The sequence below is a fragment of the Haemaphysalis longicornis genome, unplaced genomic scaffold, assembly GCF_048455015.1.
Source record: "Haemaphysalis longicornis isolate Haplotype H1 unplaced genomic scaffold, Haemaphysalis longicornis Haplotype H1 scaffold_304, whole genome shotgun sequence".
Classification (NCBI taxonomy): domain Eukaryota; kingdom Metazoa; phylum Arthropoda; class Arachnida; order Ixodida; family Ixodidae; genus Haemaphysalis; species Haemaphysalis longicornis.
Genome location: NW_027526338.1, coordinates 142,129 through 161,024, shown reverse-complemented (window position 1 = coordinate 161,024; position 18,896 = coordinate 142,129). Strand labels below are relative to the sequence as shown.

Sequence of the window (18,896 nt, the reverse complement as noted above, 5' to 3'; positions counted from 1 at the left end):
GAGTTGCAGAACGGAATAACCTACGCATAATGAATACCTTCTTCTGTAAACGGGAGAGCCGGAAGAGGATGCGGAGGAGCCCGAATGGGGACCATAAAAATGAAATATACTTCGTATTATGCGTTAACCCTGGCATCGTGAAGGATGTGGAAGTGCACGGAAGGGTAAGGTGTAGTGACCATCGTAAGCTAGATTTGAGGAGGTACCGTAACAAGCTAGTACGAAAGAAGCCGATTAATAAGCTAACAGTAAGGCGTAAAGTAGAAGAATTCAGGATCGCGCTGCAGAACTGATATTCAGCTCTTACCTAGGGAGCCGAACTTACGACACAGGAAGCCAGCAACAACCTTACACGCATTATCACGGAGTGTGCAGCAGTAGTCGGGGGCACGATGGCTAGACAGTATACTGGTAAACTTTCACAGGAGACGAAAGATCTAATTAGGAAACGGCAAACCATGACAATCTCTACCGCAGCTGACAGAATAGAACTAGCGGAGCTTTCGAAATTAATCAATAAGCGTAAGACAGCTGACATACGGAAGTATAATATGGAGAGGATCGAATACGCTGTAAAGAACGGAGGTAGCCTGAAAAGCAGTGAAGAGGCGTCTTGGCGCGGGGAAAAATCAGATGTATGCACTTAAAGATAAGCAAGGCAATGTCATCACAAATAGGGATATTATAGTCACAGTGGCCGAGGAGTTCTATAGGGATCTGTACAGTAGCCGGGACATCCAGGATAATGCCGAACGAGAAAGTAGTTCAGAGGAGATAGACATCTCACCAGTAACGACTGAAGAAGTAAGGAAGGCTTTCAAAGAAATGAAAGGGGGCAAAGCACCTGGTGAGGATCAGATAACAGCAGACCTCTTGAAGGATGGCGGAGAAATTGTACTTGAAAAACTGGCAAACCTGTACAGGCAATGCCTAATGACCGCGAGTGTACCGGAATCTTGGAAGAACGTGAACATCATCCTAATCCATAAGAAAGGTGACATGAAGGACTTGAAAAATTGCAAGCCGAGCAGCTTACTGTCAGTCGTCTACAAGGTACTTACCAAGGTAATCGCTAACAAAATTTCTGCAACCTTAGATTTCAGTCAACCTAAAGAACAAGTAGGGTTCCGTAAAGGTTATTCAACAATGCACCATATTCACACAATCAATCAGGTGATAGAGAAGTGCGCTGAGTATTCTGAACCCCTCTATATAGCCTTCATAGATTATGAGAAAGCATTTGACTCGGTTGAAACCCTAGCAGTCATTCAGGCATTATGGAACCCGGGGGTAGATGAGCATTATGTAAGAATACTAGAGAATATCTACAATGGGTCCACAGCTACCATCATCCTCCATAAGGAGAGCAGTAAAATACCTATAAGGAAGGGCGTCGGACAAGGAGACACAATCTCTCCAATGTTATCCACAGCATGTTTACAAGAAGTATTCAGAACGTTGGATTGGGAACAGGTGGGAGTAAGGGTTAATGGAGAATACCTCAGTAACCTCAGATTTGCTGATGACATTGCCATGCTAAGTAACTCGGGGGACGAATTGCAAAGCATGCTTTCCGCACTAGACTAACGGAGCAGAACTGTGGGCCTGAAAATTAATATGCAGAAAACTAAAGTAATGATCAATAACCTCGGGACAGCACAGCAGTTTGGGATAGGGGGCGAGGTAGTGGAAGTGGTAAAAGAATATATCTACTTAGGCCAAGTTGTGACCCCGGATCCCAACCATAAGGCAGAGATAATTCGAAGGATAAGAATGGGGTGGAGTGCATTCGGCAGGCATTCTCAGATAATGAATGGCAGCCTACCATTGTCCCTTAAGAAGAAAGTTTATGACAGCTGCATCTTACCGGTGCTCACCTACGGGGCAGAAACTTGGAGGCTCACTAAGAGGGTACAACTTAAATTGAGGACGACTCAGCGCGTAATGGAATGGAAGATGATAGGTGTAACATTAAGGGACAAGAAGAGAGTGGAGTGGGTCAGAGAACAAACGCGTGTTAAGACATATTAGTAGAAATTAAGAAGAAGAAATGGACGTGGGCAGGGCATGTTATGTGAAGGCAAGATAACTGTTGGTCATTAAGGGTAACAGAATGGATCCCTAGAGAAGGCAAGCGTAGCAGGGGGCGGCAGAAAGTTAGATGGGCAGATGAGATCAAGAAGTTTGCAGGGATAAATTGGTCGCAGTTAGCACAGGACCAGGGTAATTGGAGAATAATGGGAGAGGCCTTTGCCCTGCAGTGGGCGTAGATAGGCTGGTGATGATGATGATGTCGAGATAATACATTCGCTGGCAGAATGCAGTCAAACGGGTTTCGCAAACTTATTCGGTCCGTAATGTCATTTTGATGTTGTCATTACATTTTCTCGTGTGTCAGCAAACAAATGTCATTTTGAACGAATGACATTCGATGGGAATGACAATAAATTTGCCGTCTGGCAGGGGTATAAGTCCACCTTAGCTAAAGTCCACTTTAGTTAACAACATCTACTGCGACTGCAGTAAAAGCCCGTTAATTTAAACCGCAGGGGAGCGCCATCTCAATTCGAATTAATGAAAGTTCAAACTGCTGATGAAAGTTAAGAATGACAACAGTACCCTGCAATTACGAAGCAGAAGGGCAAATCAACACATTGATACTTAAAAATGCCCGTGATTGTCGGCTGCATTTTATCCCTAAGTGCTACACTCAACACCTTTTGCTCTAACAAACGAATGCAGTCAGCAGCTTCATCTTCGCCTTCTTAAAAACTAAAGAAGAGATGGGTGGCATTCCATTGGCTGTGATTTCTGAATGGACGGCCGCACTTCGCTTCACCCTCGTCCTCTTTGCCGTCATTAGCAGCAACAGGCTTTGTGCTTCTGACCTGACATATGATGCCCTCGCCTGAGAGCGCACAACACACACCAGCGTACTAGCTTTCTCACCGATGCAGTCTGCAAAGCACATCTCTTCCCAAGCGTCCCCCGTATGGGATTTACATTAGTTTTACCCTATTTTGTCTTCTCCGTTCTAAGCAGCCTCCTGTGTAGGCACAGGGTGCATTTCTCCGGTCATGTGCCAGGTGCTTATAGGAGCCATGAAGACAAAATACAAGTTGGGCTTATTAGAGAGACTGCTTAGTCCCGAGAACAATGATACCAATATCATCACAATCTTCAAACAAATAACGGAGATATTAAAGAAAACGTGTGAAGCAGTCGCGACCCCCTAGCCAATTTCCCGCAACTTTTCTATGACACCACGGAACCTTGTTTGTGCGATTGGCGACCGCCTAACCCACCTGTCGCGACGACACGTGACTGAACGTCTGTAATGGGGCCTCTAGTTCCATTTGAACGCATCACTTGAATGCTAACGTGCAGTTATTATGTTTTATTGTTGGCCCGTATGACGTCATTCTTGCTCATAACACGTCACTGTGGCACAAAATTTGAAAGTTTTTAAATATTTCTGGATTTTTTTTCGTTAAAAAAACATCTTTTGTGGCTGTAATTGAGCTGAGTGAGATACTGAATCCTAGTTCTTTCAAATTAAACGAAGTTGTATTTTCTCTTCATGGCTCCTTTAAGCGCCGCCGCGGTGGTGAGTAGTTAGAATTATTCATGTCGGAACCTGCTCGATTCAAACTTAAAGGCTTCTTTAAACATCGACTTCTATGGAGAATTGGCCGGACCAAACTGTACAGTTAGAATCATCCATAAATTCAGATTACAGAAGTTTGAATTAACACGCCTTCCCTGTACTACGACTTAATAAGCAGGGCTTTTGTGCAAATGGTGCATAATTATTTGCACTTAGAAACTGCAAGATGTAACTCTGACTGCAAACGCAATAAGCTGCAGATTTCACAATTTTATTTACGAAACAATGTAGTAAGCCGTACAATTCGCGAAAGTTTGTGTGTTCTACGATTTAAGTGGAAGATAGATTGTTTGATTGATTGTAGGGTTTAACGCGCCGATGCTTCACAGGCGATGCGGCACACTGTAGTGGAGGACTCCGGATTAATTTTGACCCCCTGGAGATATTTGAAGTGCTTAGAAATGTCGTTCGTGCACACGGGCGTTTTTTGCTTTTCGCCTCCATCAGAAAAGCGGCCCCCGCGGCCGGGAATCAAACCCGCATCCTCATGCTCAGCAGAACAACGCCTCGGCCACTGAGCCACCACGGCGGGTTTTAAGTGAAAGATAAATGGCTGAAAAGCAACGGAAGACGGCTATGAGAAGCAAGCTCGTTCATTTGCGTGTTTCCGTGCACCCGGACATTCAATGTGCGCGTGCACATAACACACGCTACCCTGCTTACAAGAGTAGCTGACGTTGAGAACGCGTTTTTCTGCTGGCGTCTCGTAGGCGTTGTGAAATCTCCCCACCACCCCTCCCGGAGACTGGTGATTCGGTGCAGTGCGCTTCGCAGCTATTGCGTTCGCGAGACCGGCTGCCATCGTCGCAACCGTCCGCCTCGCGGTCTTCGGGAAGCGATATGCATTGATATGCGTGCCGTACTCGTCAGGCGTCGTGAAATTGCCGTACTCACTCGCCAACGCGCCCTGACAGCCGGCGGCCGTCTCGGGGTGGGTGAGGGATTACACAACACCTACGAGGCGCCTGCCCCTTTTTCATGGGTGCGTCTGCATAGCGAATCGAGCGCGCATGCACCGACTCATTATGTTGCGACAAAAGCCTGAAATCAAGCAGCAGAAGAGGTCGACTGTTATAGAAATGCTCAATTCAGTGTTCTTGTTTTTGACACCAGATTGAAGAGTAACGAATGAAGTTTACATCACTCATCCCTAGTAGCAGAAGCGTATGCAGTCCACGAGTTACCAGCTAGAGTAGCAGACGATTTTTTTCAACTGGCCGGCAAAGCGAGCAAGTTTCTGTAGACCCACTTTCAGCGCACACGCGAACGTCAGCACGAACATTAATTTTATCAATTCCTATTTGTAATGTTGAACACGAAACACATATTGGACATTTTTTTGTTGCTAGTTAGACAGGGTGTGTTCATATCCCATCAGAAAAATTTCGCACTTATTCAATACACAAAGAAACGGGACAGTAAAAGTAGCAGTTTTTAACACCGACACTTACGTTCGACGACGTTGCCAACCTCGGCCATTCTCGGGGGATACTAATAAAACACGTTTGACAACGGGAGAACTTCAACTTGGCCACATGAAAAGCGTCCATGTTTCCCAAGTTTTCTTTCCTTCGGTGAACTGCTTCACAATGACGAAGTAACCGATATTTTATGGTACTGCGACAGACCTTGGTTTAAAATTTGCTACAACTTCACTGCGAACAACACTTCACGGCTATGTCTTTTTTCCGGGCAAGAAACTTCACGCCCACAACCAACATTAGTTCGAACAAAATCACATGCGTCAGTTGTCAACAAAGGCTGTGTATACACACGCAGCGTTCTTCGTACGAAGGCGTACGTATCAGGATGACTGCTAGCGCCACTGACTCTGACAAGCGGTCACGGTGTAGGAAGGCAAGCGGTGCTTTGCGTTGGGCCTAAAGTCCCTTGATCGGCGTTGGGCCCATTTTTCTTGCCCTCTATGAACGTCCAGGATGGTACAATCAGCATAAACATCTAAATTTTGAACTTCGAATTACGCAGAAATGGTTTTAAAAAAGATTTTAATTTTTTCTCTTTTTTCCTTGGACGTCGTGTCTGCTTCGGCCGCCGAAAATTCGTCTGCTATTAGTCTCCTGCCACGCGCGTGGCACGAGCTGCGCCCCCCACATCTAAATTTTGAACTTCGAATTACGCAGAAATGGTTTTAAAAAATATTTTAATTTTTTCTCTTTTTTCCTTCGACGTCGTGTCTGCTTCGGCCGCCGAGAATTCGTCTGCTAGGGAGAAAAGGTCGGTTTGTTTCTGCATGTGCAGAACAGTTTCGAGCACTTACACGGCAGTACAAAACCAGAGTTACTCTGGTACAAAACTGCTCCAGCAATAAAAATTCTATGGGCAAAAAAAAAAAATACGGAGCTCCTCTGGAACAGTTCTGTGCAGTCCACAATGGCAAAAAATCATGCACCCCCCGATCCGTCTAACGACGACGATGGTTGAACGCGAAGCTTTCTTTTGAGGGATTCCTTGGTTGTCGTCTGAGTTGGGACTTTGACTCGCAGACGGTTTGGACCAACGTTGGACCACTTCGAATTTCCCTTGCACGCAGTCTGGACTTTTGACCACAGCGGCTAAAAAATTTGACTTCGACTCTTTGCCATTTGATTTCGCTCGAAGAAAGCTTCGCGTCGTCGTCGTTAGACAGAGGGGTGCTAATCTAAACTGCTTCGACCTTGCTGGCATTATGGGGCAATCGAGTAGACACTTCAACACTTCATAACGCGTGGGACACAGGTTCAATTCCGACCACGAGAACGGTTCAACAGCGAAGCTGCCCTTGGTAGAGGCTTTCATGGGGCGAGGCGTGGTAACACGGGCGCAGCGATGTGGAGACCCATGAAACACAAGTTGTCTTGAAGACGTCTTGAAACGGCCTGAAACAGCTACAATCGTCTACCTCTACGTGAAGACATCTTGCAAACGTTTACCGCTAGCAGTTTCGAGAAGTTTATTTGTAAACGTGTAAAAGATGTCTTGCTGAGAACAACACAAGCATATGCTACACCAAGAGGTTTTAAAAACGTCGCTTGAGAGAGGTTTATCTGGAGACATGCTAAAGAAGTGTTACCCGAGCCTATTTGTTTGTTACGCGTCTTGACACTTTGAAAACCACTCATGATAAATTTACTAGAAATGCTTTCCTTGACATTTGCGCTTAAATACGTCTGAACACGCCCCATCTCAAAACAAATTTAAGCACACATGCTCTACACTTCTATAGTAAAAAATCCCGACATCCATTCAGCAAGAAATCACCTCCATTTTTTTATCTCTACTATGCTTTTGTAAAAACATCCAAGCCAGATTCTTTTTGTGATACATTTTACCCACCGTGGATCTTCAAATCTGCCGATTCAATGAAATTACTGCGGCTATTTTTTAGGTTTAGGCCTCGATTGTTGTAAATATTGTGCTGCTAAAACCACATTACTTTTATTTGCGCTATCTCTGGTCCTCCTCGCAATTCATGAATTGCACCGTATGCGGTACTGCGAGGGCTGGGCGTGGAGGCTGGGGCATTCAGGTGGCATGGCGAGGCGAATGGGAGTTATTTAAAGGAACGCATTTATTTGAACATTATACAACACGATTGACCACACCGGAGGCGGGCACAAATGAAGCACAAACAAGCAAGCATGTCCCAGACCTCGAATGGGCCTGGAGCTGCGTGGCGTGATGGCACTGAAGGTGACGCTAGTGATCCCCCAATGACTACAGCACATGTGGCTGGCTGCTCGCACCCCGCCCCACCAGTTTGGTTGACCACGTCTCGTGGACAGTAATATCCGCACATTGTCCACAACAGGCACAACACTCATACACGCGGGGGAAACACTGCCGCACGCTTCACTCGTGCACCAAGTCATCTAGGTGGCTAGACAGCCAATAAGCGCATTGTCCCGTTTAAGCTGTGGCTGTACTGACTGCAGAGGTGAGTCTACACTGTCCTGCTTCCTTGCACTGGCAGTTTCATGCACACTGAAGCATGGTAAGGGCCTTAGCCTTGGCTTCGAGGTTCGTGAAAGGCGTGCCAGTTGTCCTTGTACAGGAGGTTGCCGACACCCTCTCAAACAGTCTCATGGAGCTGCATGTGTCACACAGTATGCCACAATTGCTACGCAGGAAGTCCTTGCTTGTCTTGTAGCCAAATGCTGAATGGTCGGTGCTGCTGCAAAAACTTTCAGGCATGGGCTTTTGTCCAGCTGAAGTACATCGATGCCACTCACGAAGTGGTCAGCCAGGTGCGGCACAAGTTGTCCTTAATCTCTTATGGTACCACAGATGGCTCGAGTTGGGCGTTGGCTGCTGCACAGCTCGCGCCTGGTTGGCGCTGTTGACGGGCTTGGAACCTGTAGGTGGCTGGCTCACGAGCGTTCTTCCCTTTTTCTGTCCATGGACAAAGTTTTCGGCACGCTGGGCTTGCTGTTGGCTGGGCTGACAGTAGTTGGCAGGTGGTTCACCGACGGTATGACCTCTTTCTGGCTGTTGAAGGAATTCTGTATGTGCTTGACTTCCTTTGTGAGAACTGGCCTGACAGAACTTGGTTTCGCCGCCCACCCGTGTTGAGCATACGGCATTCGGGAGGCTCAGAAGGAAGCGGAGGGGCCACAGACGCCGTACTGTTTGAACGGAAGCTCCTGGCCTTTACTCGTTTTGAATTCGCACAGAAGCTGTAGAGTTAGCGGCTGCTTGGCTGCGATGAGCAAGGCACGGATGATGGCTTTGATTGTAGCTCATTACATTCCCCTTTAAAGCCATGGTTCATTAGGGCCCCTGAGTTTTCAGGAACTGCTTGCCTTCTCCATCGTACCGGTATGAGCGCCGACTGTAGGGCAACACGCTAGCAGGTAAACACGGAGCTTCATATCAATGATATGGTCAAGATCATCGCTGTGGCAAGCAAAAACAGCTCTGTGTTCGGCCAATGTACCTTTTATAACTGCGTGCTGGCTGGGAGTGGGCTGGCTGCGAAGCGGGACGATGGAATATTGGGATGATGGCGCGCGAACACCGCGTCGGATGCGACGGTGTCATGCGACAGGGGCACTTCGTGAGGGCAATGTTTGGGCTACTAACACTTGCCATGGCGGCTGCTCTGGCAAAGGCAACGGATCATGTTGCAGGCAGTCTTTGGCACTGTGTCTGGCAAGGTTAAGTACCGTGGCTGGGTCTAGCGTCAAAGGCACCGCGGCGGACGAGGCAGAAGCCTTCGGTTCAACCGGGGGGCTAGCTTCATGCTGCTGCCGAATGTCGGCTTCCAGTCGCCGAATTATCTCTTCTTTGAAACCGGCAGTGTCCAGCTGTCGCCGTGCCAATTCTTTCCGTATGAGGTCGATGAATAGGCGCGACATTGTCACTGAGACGAGCCGCTCCCACACAATGCCCGGCATGATATGCCGCCGAGCCGGATACACGCAGGCGGTCACAAGGAGGCAAGCGAGTGAACGGTGCAAAACGCTTGGGCGAGGAAGACAAAACGGCGCACTGGTCCAACGGCGAAGGCCGGCTTAGTTACAGCGTTGGCATACTTGCGTGGCTGCGTGGTAGCACATAGGCTCGGGCATCGACTGCGCAAGATGTGAGGGCTGGCATGAAGGCTGGAGCATTGAAGAGGCATGGCGAGGCGAATCGGACTGCAATGTTTTGTGCAGCTGTGGAGTTGAACCTTTGGTTGAACCTGGTTGAACCACGCGCACTAACGAGCGCGTCCCAGACCTCGCTTGGGCTGGAGCTGCGCTGCGTCGGCGTAATAGCACTAAAGGTGGCGCTAGTGATTAGCTAGTGATTATGGCCTAGGCTGGCGTTCACAATGCACACATCAAGCAGCGTCTTCCGGAGCTAAAAAAATGAACAGCTATGCACCCAACTGAGAACATTTGGGATAGCGAAAGTTATTTTCTACCAAAAATGCTCGCTAGCGTTCAGCGAAGCAGACGACCCTATTCCACCTTTCTGGAAAATAACTCGTTGCTTCCTTGCTCCACACGGTGCCGAAGATAGGCAGAGTGCCCGATAACGCATCGGCGCAACTCCAATTGATTCAATCCAAAATTGTAGAACCGAACCGCTGCAAACTTCAAAAAGCGCGCGCTGAGTGCTCACTCAAAAAAAAAGATAACAAGCCGTTAAACATTGCAATAAAGGAGTAATTTGTTGCATTTAAAAAAAACTTGGCTTATAAAACGTTTTTTGCTTTTTATTAAGCGAAAATATTTTACTTTTTAGTTTAGGCATTTGTGGTAGTAGTTTTCAGCACCACCAGGAGTTCCTCTGTCGCTTCAATTCAAATTTCAAACACAACAACCGTTGGTCGCGTTTGTCGTTCCTAAGAGTTGCTCTTGCGTTTGTAAGGTTGTTTGCGCAAGGAAAAATGCTTTTGAGAGAGTAAATAGGTAAATGGTGTTTTAAATGCATCTCCAAAATACCTTGCTCAAGCCTTTGTATGCGTGAAGACTGCCACGGTTCCCCAAGCGTCCGGAAACGACTCGGCACGAACAAAGGTGAGTAGCTACTAGCGTGATAAGTAGTAGCAGAGTTTATTGCGGTCGTCGTTAATGAGCTATCACTGCACAGTACCGTAGTTTGGCGAATTTTGTGCGCAGCACACGCCGGTGCCCAGCACCACAATTTGTGAAGAAGTACACGCTTGGGCTTGCAAACTTTTGGCATTACCTTTCTCGTTAGAGAAAACTGTTGAAATGGTACAAGTAGTACAACGAATGCACAGGCTATCAGCCGAGCTCGCGCTGAGCCTTTATGGACTAGTGATGCACAAAACTTTAATAAATTTCGGTGATGTCACAGCACAACGATGGAGTGCAATGTAAATACCCTATTAAGGCAAAATGGGGGGGAGCAACTGTACTTTTTTTTTATAGTTGGCGCCTTTCATGCTGTAACCCCGTTTTTCTTGTTTTTCGCTCACATTCTCAGATTATATATGACGTACTGGCCGAGAAGAAATAATAGTAAAAGAAAGCGTCTGAGAACACGTTGACCAGACAGAGTTGTAGTGTCTTCCAGGCTCCACTCATTGTCTGTTGTCACTGCTACCAAGATGACACTAACAAAAAAAAAAGCAATAAGTTTGTAGTAAGTACGCAATGTTTCTCACAGATTCCGGAAAATAGCCAGTAGATAACGCATGTGACTACAGAGACTGAATCAGAAATCGTTTGTAAGGTCCCTTTGATGTGATAAAATCCTACATAGGTCAGTGCGTTTAAGAGCACAGTTTAGCGTATGGACATTACAAATACTAGACAGTTGTTGCGCATTATGGTGCGTCCGCAAACTAAAACTCAACAATACAATAATCCTACTCATAACTCCAAAGAAAACAATGGAAATGACGGAGGAATTGTCGTTATTCAACACAAATTGTTGGAGTTAATACACCATCTGTTTCCAAAAACCCGTATGAAATGCATGTCGTGCGATTTTGTAATCTGGACCAAAAATAAAGCTGGAGTGGGGCCAATTTAAGACAATTTGCATTGCCACTGACCGTTACCATATCTCCATGCTGCATTTATTGTTGATGTGATCAGTTGTCTTGAGATATTCATGATGGGCATATTTAGTAAATTTCTGTCTGAGCTAAAAATGAAGCTAATAGACTGCACATTTGCCTTACTACTTGTTCCATTTTAGTTGTCTCCTGTCACATAAAACAGTATGACAAAAGGAGAATGGCATATTATCTAGCTGCAAACGTGTGTTTATGGAGAAAGTTTGCAATGGTATTGCTAGTGTCTGACATATTTTAGTTTTCTTCTGCTAACTCACATTTGAGTTATGAATAGTGCCAGACCTTCCCAAAATATTGTGTGCATGTTCAAGGCACTGCCCTAGAGTTTTATTCATTCCAAGCCTTTCACTGTAGCAGGTTTGAGATTTTTGAATAAGATAAGCTCATTCATAGGCAAAGGCCGGTGAATGAGCTTTTGACTTCTTTTTTGTCCTTGTGCAGTAGGATATTTTCATGTTTTCAATATTTTCATATTTTCAGTAGTAAAACCCCTCTGCATCCTTGTTTACCTCGAGATAAGTTTTGCTTACCTTAAGTTTCAAACTGCTTTAATTCTCAGTGCTTTAGTTGTGTACACTTTATTATCTCGCATTTTTGCCGGCATCTGGTCGGTGCGTTCAGGGCGCCTTTTCAAGCCCTGGATGTCAACAAAGCTGCCAAGGAGGTGTCGCTGATCAACCTGTCTATGTGTGAGTAGGCCAAGCCGCGCTTGCACAGGGTTAATTAGGACGTTTCTCATTTACAGAAGGTAACCACTTTTTGTGTATAGCTGATGTTGCAATTGGAATTTTCCTTGCAGACCCATGATGTGTTTACAGTGCAATTAACCGGTTATGCTGGGTGCATCAGGTTTTGGCAGGATGTGGTATGCAATTTGTGTGCACTAAATGAGAGAGAAGCTGTGCAATTTGTGCTCACTGCCCTTCATGTTACCGCTTTGCATAGAGCTGCCCTTGTGTCTAGTTTTCTTGTCTTCAGGTTTCACCTAGGAATATTTATAACTACGTTCATTGGGTTGTCCTAGGTTGTTATATGTACACTAGAGTGGCTTAAAGTGGCGTCAAAATGATGTTTTGGCAGGAGATGACAAAGGCTTCAATTTCAGCGTCATACCTGGGAGATCAAGTGGTTGCTGTTTAGCCAGCTGCAGGGCAATTCGACGGGCTTGCAAACCTCAGAGCTTTGTCACTTGTGGCTTAGCAATGTTTATCACACCGTTATATCCTATTTCCTAAGGTAAATGCGTGTTTTCCCCTTCCGAACTGCTATTTGCACCTATTGGTCCAGTAATCATAAAATGTCCCAGGTGGTGGCCTCTGGATGGGAGGGCCCTGGTTGGTCTCCTGCTCTGGTGGCCGAGGTACAACTGGAAATCCTGGGCAAGCGCAGCAAACAACGGACGGCCCCACTGTGGGCAGCTCAGCTGGCCTGGGCCATCGTCCGAGATGACCTGAAGGGCCACACCCTGGCCTATTCGGGCGGCTCTGTGCGGCAGCGACAGGGCTCGGCCTCAGCAGGCGCCATGCTAGGGGAGGTCACCCGGCAGGCGCTGCTGTAGTGTGCTGTATCCTCAGCCACAGCCGAGCTGGTGGGTGTCAGCCTGGACCTGACCCCAGCGCTGTGCCCTGCAATGCTACTCCCGGGTGGCCCTGCTGCGCATCCGGAGGGCGACTTGTGCTCACTCGTGGTGCATGGAGTGCTGTATCGGGGCGCCTGGCTGCGGCCGCAGTGGGAGCCCAGACACAGGGAGCTCAAGTGCAACGAACCAGTGATGTGATATCTGCGCCGAACCGTGCCGAAAGGTAAATCCTGCTACATCCTTCTTCATTTCAAGCAATCTGCGCCAATCTTGTGCCGAAGCTTCGTTTCGCCGGGTTTCCGCAATGTGTTGGCTCTGGTGGGAGGAGTCCTTTACGCCACGGGCGTTGAAGGCATCTTTTACGTAAAATGAAGTGGAAGGAAGTTTTTACATAAGATGTGCTGAGTGCCTTCTGCACGACTGCCTTTCAACGACTGCCTTTCATTTTGCAGAGCCTGCGCTTCTTAAGCCCACAGCTGAGGAAAGAAAAGTCCTCTAGAGCTCATTTTAGGGTGCTGCAAGTGATCTAACTGATGAATTGACTTTGATGGATGAATACATGCTCGTCCAGCTTGAACATGTTGATCAGATCCGTCTACACGAATTAACGAGTATTGGCAGCAGAGTTTTGGGAAGGAGGAGGCTAACAACAAAACCAAATTCCCTCTCTTGGCTTGGCTAGTGAAGGCATTGCTGTGCAGTCCACATAGAAAAGCGGTTGGGGAAATGGGCTTCAATAAGAACTGCCGGCACGTTAATGAAAGGGCTCAGTGTGCGATACAAACTTTTCATGGCATCAGGCACATTGTTTCGTTCTTCAAGCGCTTTGACGGAGATGCAAGTCGCTTCAATGTGACACCAGAGGTTTTGAGAGCAGTACAAACATCGAGCAAAGACTGCCAAGAGCGCATTGCGGCTGAAAAGCTCTGGCAGCTAAGCAGTGGTGTCTTGACCCAGCCAAGGCTGGTCCTAGTCATGATGCCCGAGACAGGCTCCAGCAAGAAGTGGAGACCACAAAAATAACATGGTGGCGAATACGGAGCATCTAATTAGCCTCGACATAAAGTCCAAGAGCTTCAGGTATGTCGAAAGTGGGCAGTCTCTTACCTGAGGGTAAAGCTAGAATGGTGGCAGCACTGGACAAAATGGCACAAAAAACAACTTTGGACCTGTCACGATAGTTCTGCTTTCATGCATATTTAACCAGAGAAACGTGGGTTTAGCACAAGTGTCTGTTTTGGTTCGTTACATTTTCTGCTTACTTAAACAAGCTCAAAGGTGTTTTCAGGGAATCTAGTCATATTGTGTTTTATTGCCATGTAGTCGTTTTAGCTTCAGGATGTTGTTTTCGAGTACATCAAACTGTCCACTAAGTGACTGTGTTTCGTTCATTCTGGTTTCATGAAAAGTTCTGTAGCCTACCGAATTGAATGCTACCCCGATAGTCGTTTTTTAAATGAAAGTCAAGTTCCTTCATGATCTGTTGGCTCATGTGGTGTATGTACACATCGCATGAACTCTTTTGGTGCTTGTCCTGAGGCATTTCATAGTCACTGCTAAAAGACGTCTGTGCGGCAGAACCTCGTCTGTACGGAAGGCATTTTACTTGTTTAAACATTTCTGTGTGCCCAGGATGCTGCTTTTGGGGCTCCTCTTAGTTGTTTTCCTCCCCTTCCAGCAGCTCTCAGCCGTCCTGTGCCCCATGTGGGTTCCAAGCAGAGAAACACCACCTGGAGGTGGCTGACAGCCCTGCCTGCTGGCCATGGAGAGTGGCCAGATTTAACAACAGGGAGGCGAGCTGCTGGCCGCACGGCGGAATCTTCGGCTGCTAGACCAGCTGCTGTTGCTGCCGGGCTGTGCCAGGGAGCGGGACAAAGTCCACAAGGTCCTGGCATGCCTCAGGAGTCATCCCCACGCCTCGCCTTCCAGCCCGGTTGATTTGGAACAACATTGAGGAATTGAGGGTTTGTTTGTTTGTTATCTTCTCTTGTGCATGTGTGTGTGCGTCTTTTTTAATACCCCTTTTTAAGCGTCACTGAAGTGATTTGTAAATATTGCAGGAATACTAGTGCGAATTGTAGTCTGGAGTCTCTAGGCCATATTTTCACCACTCGCGGCATTTACGTGAATTTATTCGGTAGAAATAATCAATTCAAAAATGCGGCCTTCCTCCGCATCCTTCTTGCTTATTTCCTGACATTTTGTGTGACATCAAAACAAGATGGTTTGGCTGCACTACTGTGCGGCTCGCCGACCCTCCGACAGAGTCAGTCGGTCCAGCGTATAGTCTTCTGGCCGCCAGCGGGTCGTCTTAATTTGTTTGCTCAGTTGAAACTAAGCCATGACCCGTTTGTGCCTGGAAATATCTGCCTTTAGTTTGTTAGTTTGTAGACTGTATTCTGTTTTAACTCACTCCACACATGCGACGCTCCGCTGAGTGGTACGCTAGTGAAAAAAAATCAAAGGCCAATTGAAGGTGGGAGAAGCTTTATCAAAGTTAATAAATGTACAAAAAAGAAAACTGCACATAAAATAAGGACACAAGAGAAAACAAATAGACACATAGGGTGCAGACTACAGACTAGCAAGTGATTTTTTATTTTAGTGAAAAACACATCATGAAGGAAACTGCGATAACCTAGGGCACAGAACAAAGGTAAACAACCAAAACCACAGCCAAAAGACTGAGCGCAACACGGGGGCAAAGAACCCTACACTAGGCATGTGCAATCGCTTCGCACATAAACAAACAAGGTGAGGGCCGGGGTAGTCCAAGGACACTAAAAATCACCCCCAAGAGTCCCGTTACAATACGCGATCTCGGTGCATGCGATCTAGGGACACTGACGGTGAACTGACGCAATCTTCGCCTTGATTTTCAGAATCACGTACGCTTCAAAAATCTCCTTGCTGCACGCACCCCTGTAACGCTTTGTCACTTTGCATGCTTTGAGGCGTGGCGCACAGCCTTTGCAGTCTTTACAGTTGGTGGCCAGGTTGCTGCCGGTAAAAGTGCGGAGGCTGTCGGCGTGTGCCCTCAGTAAATCATTAATGCATCGGCCCATTTGGCCAATGTACGATCACCCACAAGACAAGGGTGTTTCGTAGACGACGCAGCTTGACAGTTAAAAAAGCAAGGCTAAAACGGGGGCTTGTTGGTTATACATCTTCTTAAACCGCGCTGTTCTAAAACTTAGACAAGGGAAGAGCACACAAGGACGGGGCAAAACGCGAGTCCCGTCCTTGTGTGCTCTTCCCTTGTCTAAGTTTTAAAACCGCGCGGTTCAAGAAGAGTTAACAAAGCACTTCTCGTGTCTTTTCCGGCACCCCGCATATCTATTTTCTTCAGAGTTTACACGCTTACACAACTTGTGTAGCTTGTTAGGTGCCGAAAAAGCAACACGAACCCCCACCTTTTCCTGAGCTTTCTTGATCCTGTACCCTGATCCTGTACCCAACATTGTGGACGTAAGATAAAACGGCCATCTTGTCGCCCTTGCCCCGTTCGCACCTCGTCTTCTTGGGGCGTGACTCGACAAGAAGCTTCTTGCCAACTGCCAAGATAAGGTCGCAAGGAAACCCTGCTTCCTTCAGTCGCTCCACCTGTGAACAGAAACTCGCCTCAGCTTGGTGTGTGCACGAGCGCTGCAGCGCATTCCCGAGAGCTGACGTGAAGTGAAGCAGTCCTTTTTGGATCGAGGGGAATAGATCCAACACACATGGTCACAGTTCTCCTTGGGCTCCATATCCAAAAACTGCATCAATCCCCCGACCGGTGTTTCTATTGTTTACGAAAAGACGTAGAGGGTGGAACGAAAGAGTTCAAAACACTTCTTCAACTTGATGTGTAGTGCCCTCTGAAATGAGCTGCTACAGCACTAGGAAGTCGTCAACGAAGCGGAAAATCTTAATGACGTTAGTGCGGAGCAACGGAAGCAACTGATGAAGTTGTCGAAACGTGCGAGTAGGAGGTGGCTGAATATTGGGGCAAGACGCGACCCTATACATACGCCGTCCTTAGGAACATAGGAACAACCACACACCCCTTGAATTGGCTCAGCTGGTTGGGCCGCTGGCACCGTCGCAGAGTCACAACCGCCGGTTGTGCCGAATCTTTCATACGGAGGCCCGAAGGATTTGGCACAAGCGGCGGTTGTGACTCTGCGACGGTGCCAGCGGCCCAACCAGCTGAGCCAATTCAAGGGGTGTGCAGTCATTCCTATGTTCCTAAGGACAGCGTACGTATAGGGTCGTGTCTTGCCCCAATATTCAGTGACCTCGTACTCGCACGTTTCGACAACTTCGTCAGTTGCTTCCGTTGCTCTGCACTAACATCATTAAGATTTTCCACTTCGTTGACGACTTCCTAGTGCTGTAGCAGCTCAATTCAGAGGGCACTACACATCAAGTTGAAGAAGTGTTTTGAACTCTTTCGTTCCACCCTCTATGTCTTTTCGTAAACAATAGAAGCACCGGTCGGGGGATTGATGCAGTTTTTGGATATGGAGCCCAAGGTGAACTGTGACCATGTGTGTTGGATCTATTCCCCTCATTCCAAAAAGGACTGCTTCACTTCACGTCAGCTCTCGGGAATGCGCTGCAACGCTCGTGCACACACCAAGCTGAGGCGAGTTTCTGTTCACAGGTGGAGCGACTGAAGGAAGCAGGGTTTCCTTGCGACCTTATCTTGGCAGTTGGCGAGAAGCTTCTTGTCGAGTCACGCCCCAAGAAGACGAGGTGCGAACGGGGCAAGGGCGACAAGATGGCCGTTTTACCTTACGTTCATAATGTTGGGCACAGGATCAAGAAAGCTGGGGAAAAGGTGGGGGTTAGTGTTGTTTTTTTGGCACCTAACAAGCTACACAAGTTGTGTAAGCATGTAAACATCGAAGAAAATAGGCATGCGGGGTGCTGGAAAATACATGAGAAGTGCTTTTTTAACTGTCAAGCATGCGTCGTCTACAAAACCCCCTTGTCCAGTGGATGATCGCACATTGGCTAAACGGGCCGATGCATTAATGATCGATTGAGGGTACACGCCGACAGCCTCCGCACTTTTACTGGCAGCAACCTGGCCACCCACTGTAAAGAACTGCAAAGGCTGTGCGCCACGCCTCGAAGCACGCGAATTTACAAAGCATTACAGGGGTGCGCGCAGGAGGGAGATTTTTGCAGTACGCGATTCTGCAAAAAAGGCGAAGATTGCATTTCGTGACTGGACTTTTGGGTGTAATTTGGTTGTTCATCTTAGTCCTGTGCCCTAGGTTATCGCACATGTGTAGATCGCAGTTTCCTTCATGATGTGTTTTTCACTCAAATAAAAAATCACTTGCTAGTCTGCACCCTGTGTGTCTAGTCGTCTTCTCTTGTGTCCTCGTTTTAATCGCAGTTTTCTTTTTCGGAATGTACCAACTAGCCCAAGCTTGCATTCTATTCTACTTAATATAGGTACTAAGAAAATAAGGTCAACTGAAACTTACCATACAGGGAAAAATCAGGGTGCATGAAGCGCTTTTTTGTGCTGGGTGAACTAGCACAGCAGTCACCAGCACGATCCCACATCTATGAACGCTTTTCTGATAAAGGAATGCAGTCACTAAAGGTGAGGTATTTGTGAAAATTTGAGGGATGCTTACTGCAGAAGCGCTATTCAAGAAATAGTCGTCTGGGCTGCTTGGAATGCTGTAATGAAATGGGCCGGATCACACAAAACGGAGGGAACGCTCTTAGTGCGGATGAGGAGATGACATTGTATTTACAGACTGGACAGCACAGAGGGTTGAATTAATGACAAGGGGAATTCACAAAGCGTTAGGGGAAACTCAGATGATAAAACAGCCCACGCGGTCCGCTGCAGCGCCCGCAACTACAAAGTCCGCGCACCGTCCCCGCGTAAACGTCCCGGGGCAGGAAACGCTCACATCGGTTGTATGGGACGCGGGTGCCGACGTCGCCCTCGTAGCGGTGTCCGCGTCGTTGAGGTTGGATGCCCAGGTTCCGTAGCCAGAAGACTTTCCGCCGGGTCCGCTGACGGCCTTGCTCCCGCCTCGAGCCCGGTCACGCGCTGTTCGGAACGCCGGAGCCCGGTCGACGGTCTTCTGGCTACGGAACCTGGG

At 47.4% G+C, this 18,896-nt stretch overlaps 1 protein-coding gene and 1 long non-coding RNA gene across 3 annotated transcripts in view; one reads left to right on the top strand and one right to left on the bottom strand.

The window, feature by feature from the left end:
- LOC144177775 (peroxisomal ATPase PEX1-like) overlaps nucleotides 1-5,427 on the bottom strand; it is a 71,795-nt gene extending 66,368 nt beyond the window's left edge. The window contains exon 1 of the mRNA XM_077705345.1: nucleotides 5,119-5,427. Within this exon, the coding sequence (XP_077561471.1) occupies nucleotides 5,119-5,217 (99 nt within the window). The 5' untranslated portion in view covers nucleotides 5,218-5,427. The remainder of the gene's footprint in view (nucleotides 1-5,118) is intronic.
- Nucleotides 5,428-9,772: 4,345 nt separating this feature from the next.
- LOC144177773 (uncharacterized) lies at nucleotides 9,773-14,735 on the top strand. Of its 2 annotated transcripts, none has more exons than XR_013323850.1 (4): nucleotides 9,773-10,170; nucleotides 11,823-11,890; nucleotides 12,508-13,003; nucleotides 14,462-14,735. It is a non-coding gene; the product is annotated as an uncharacterized LOC144177773 (long non-coding RNA). The 2 variants fall into 2 exon arrangements; XR_013323849.1 differs by having other exon boundaries at nucleotides 14,459-14,735.
- Nucleotides 14,736-18,896: the final 4,161 nt, after the last annotated feature.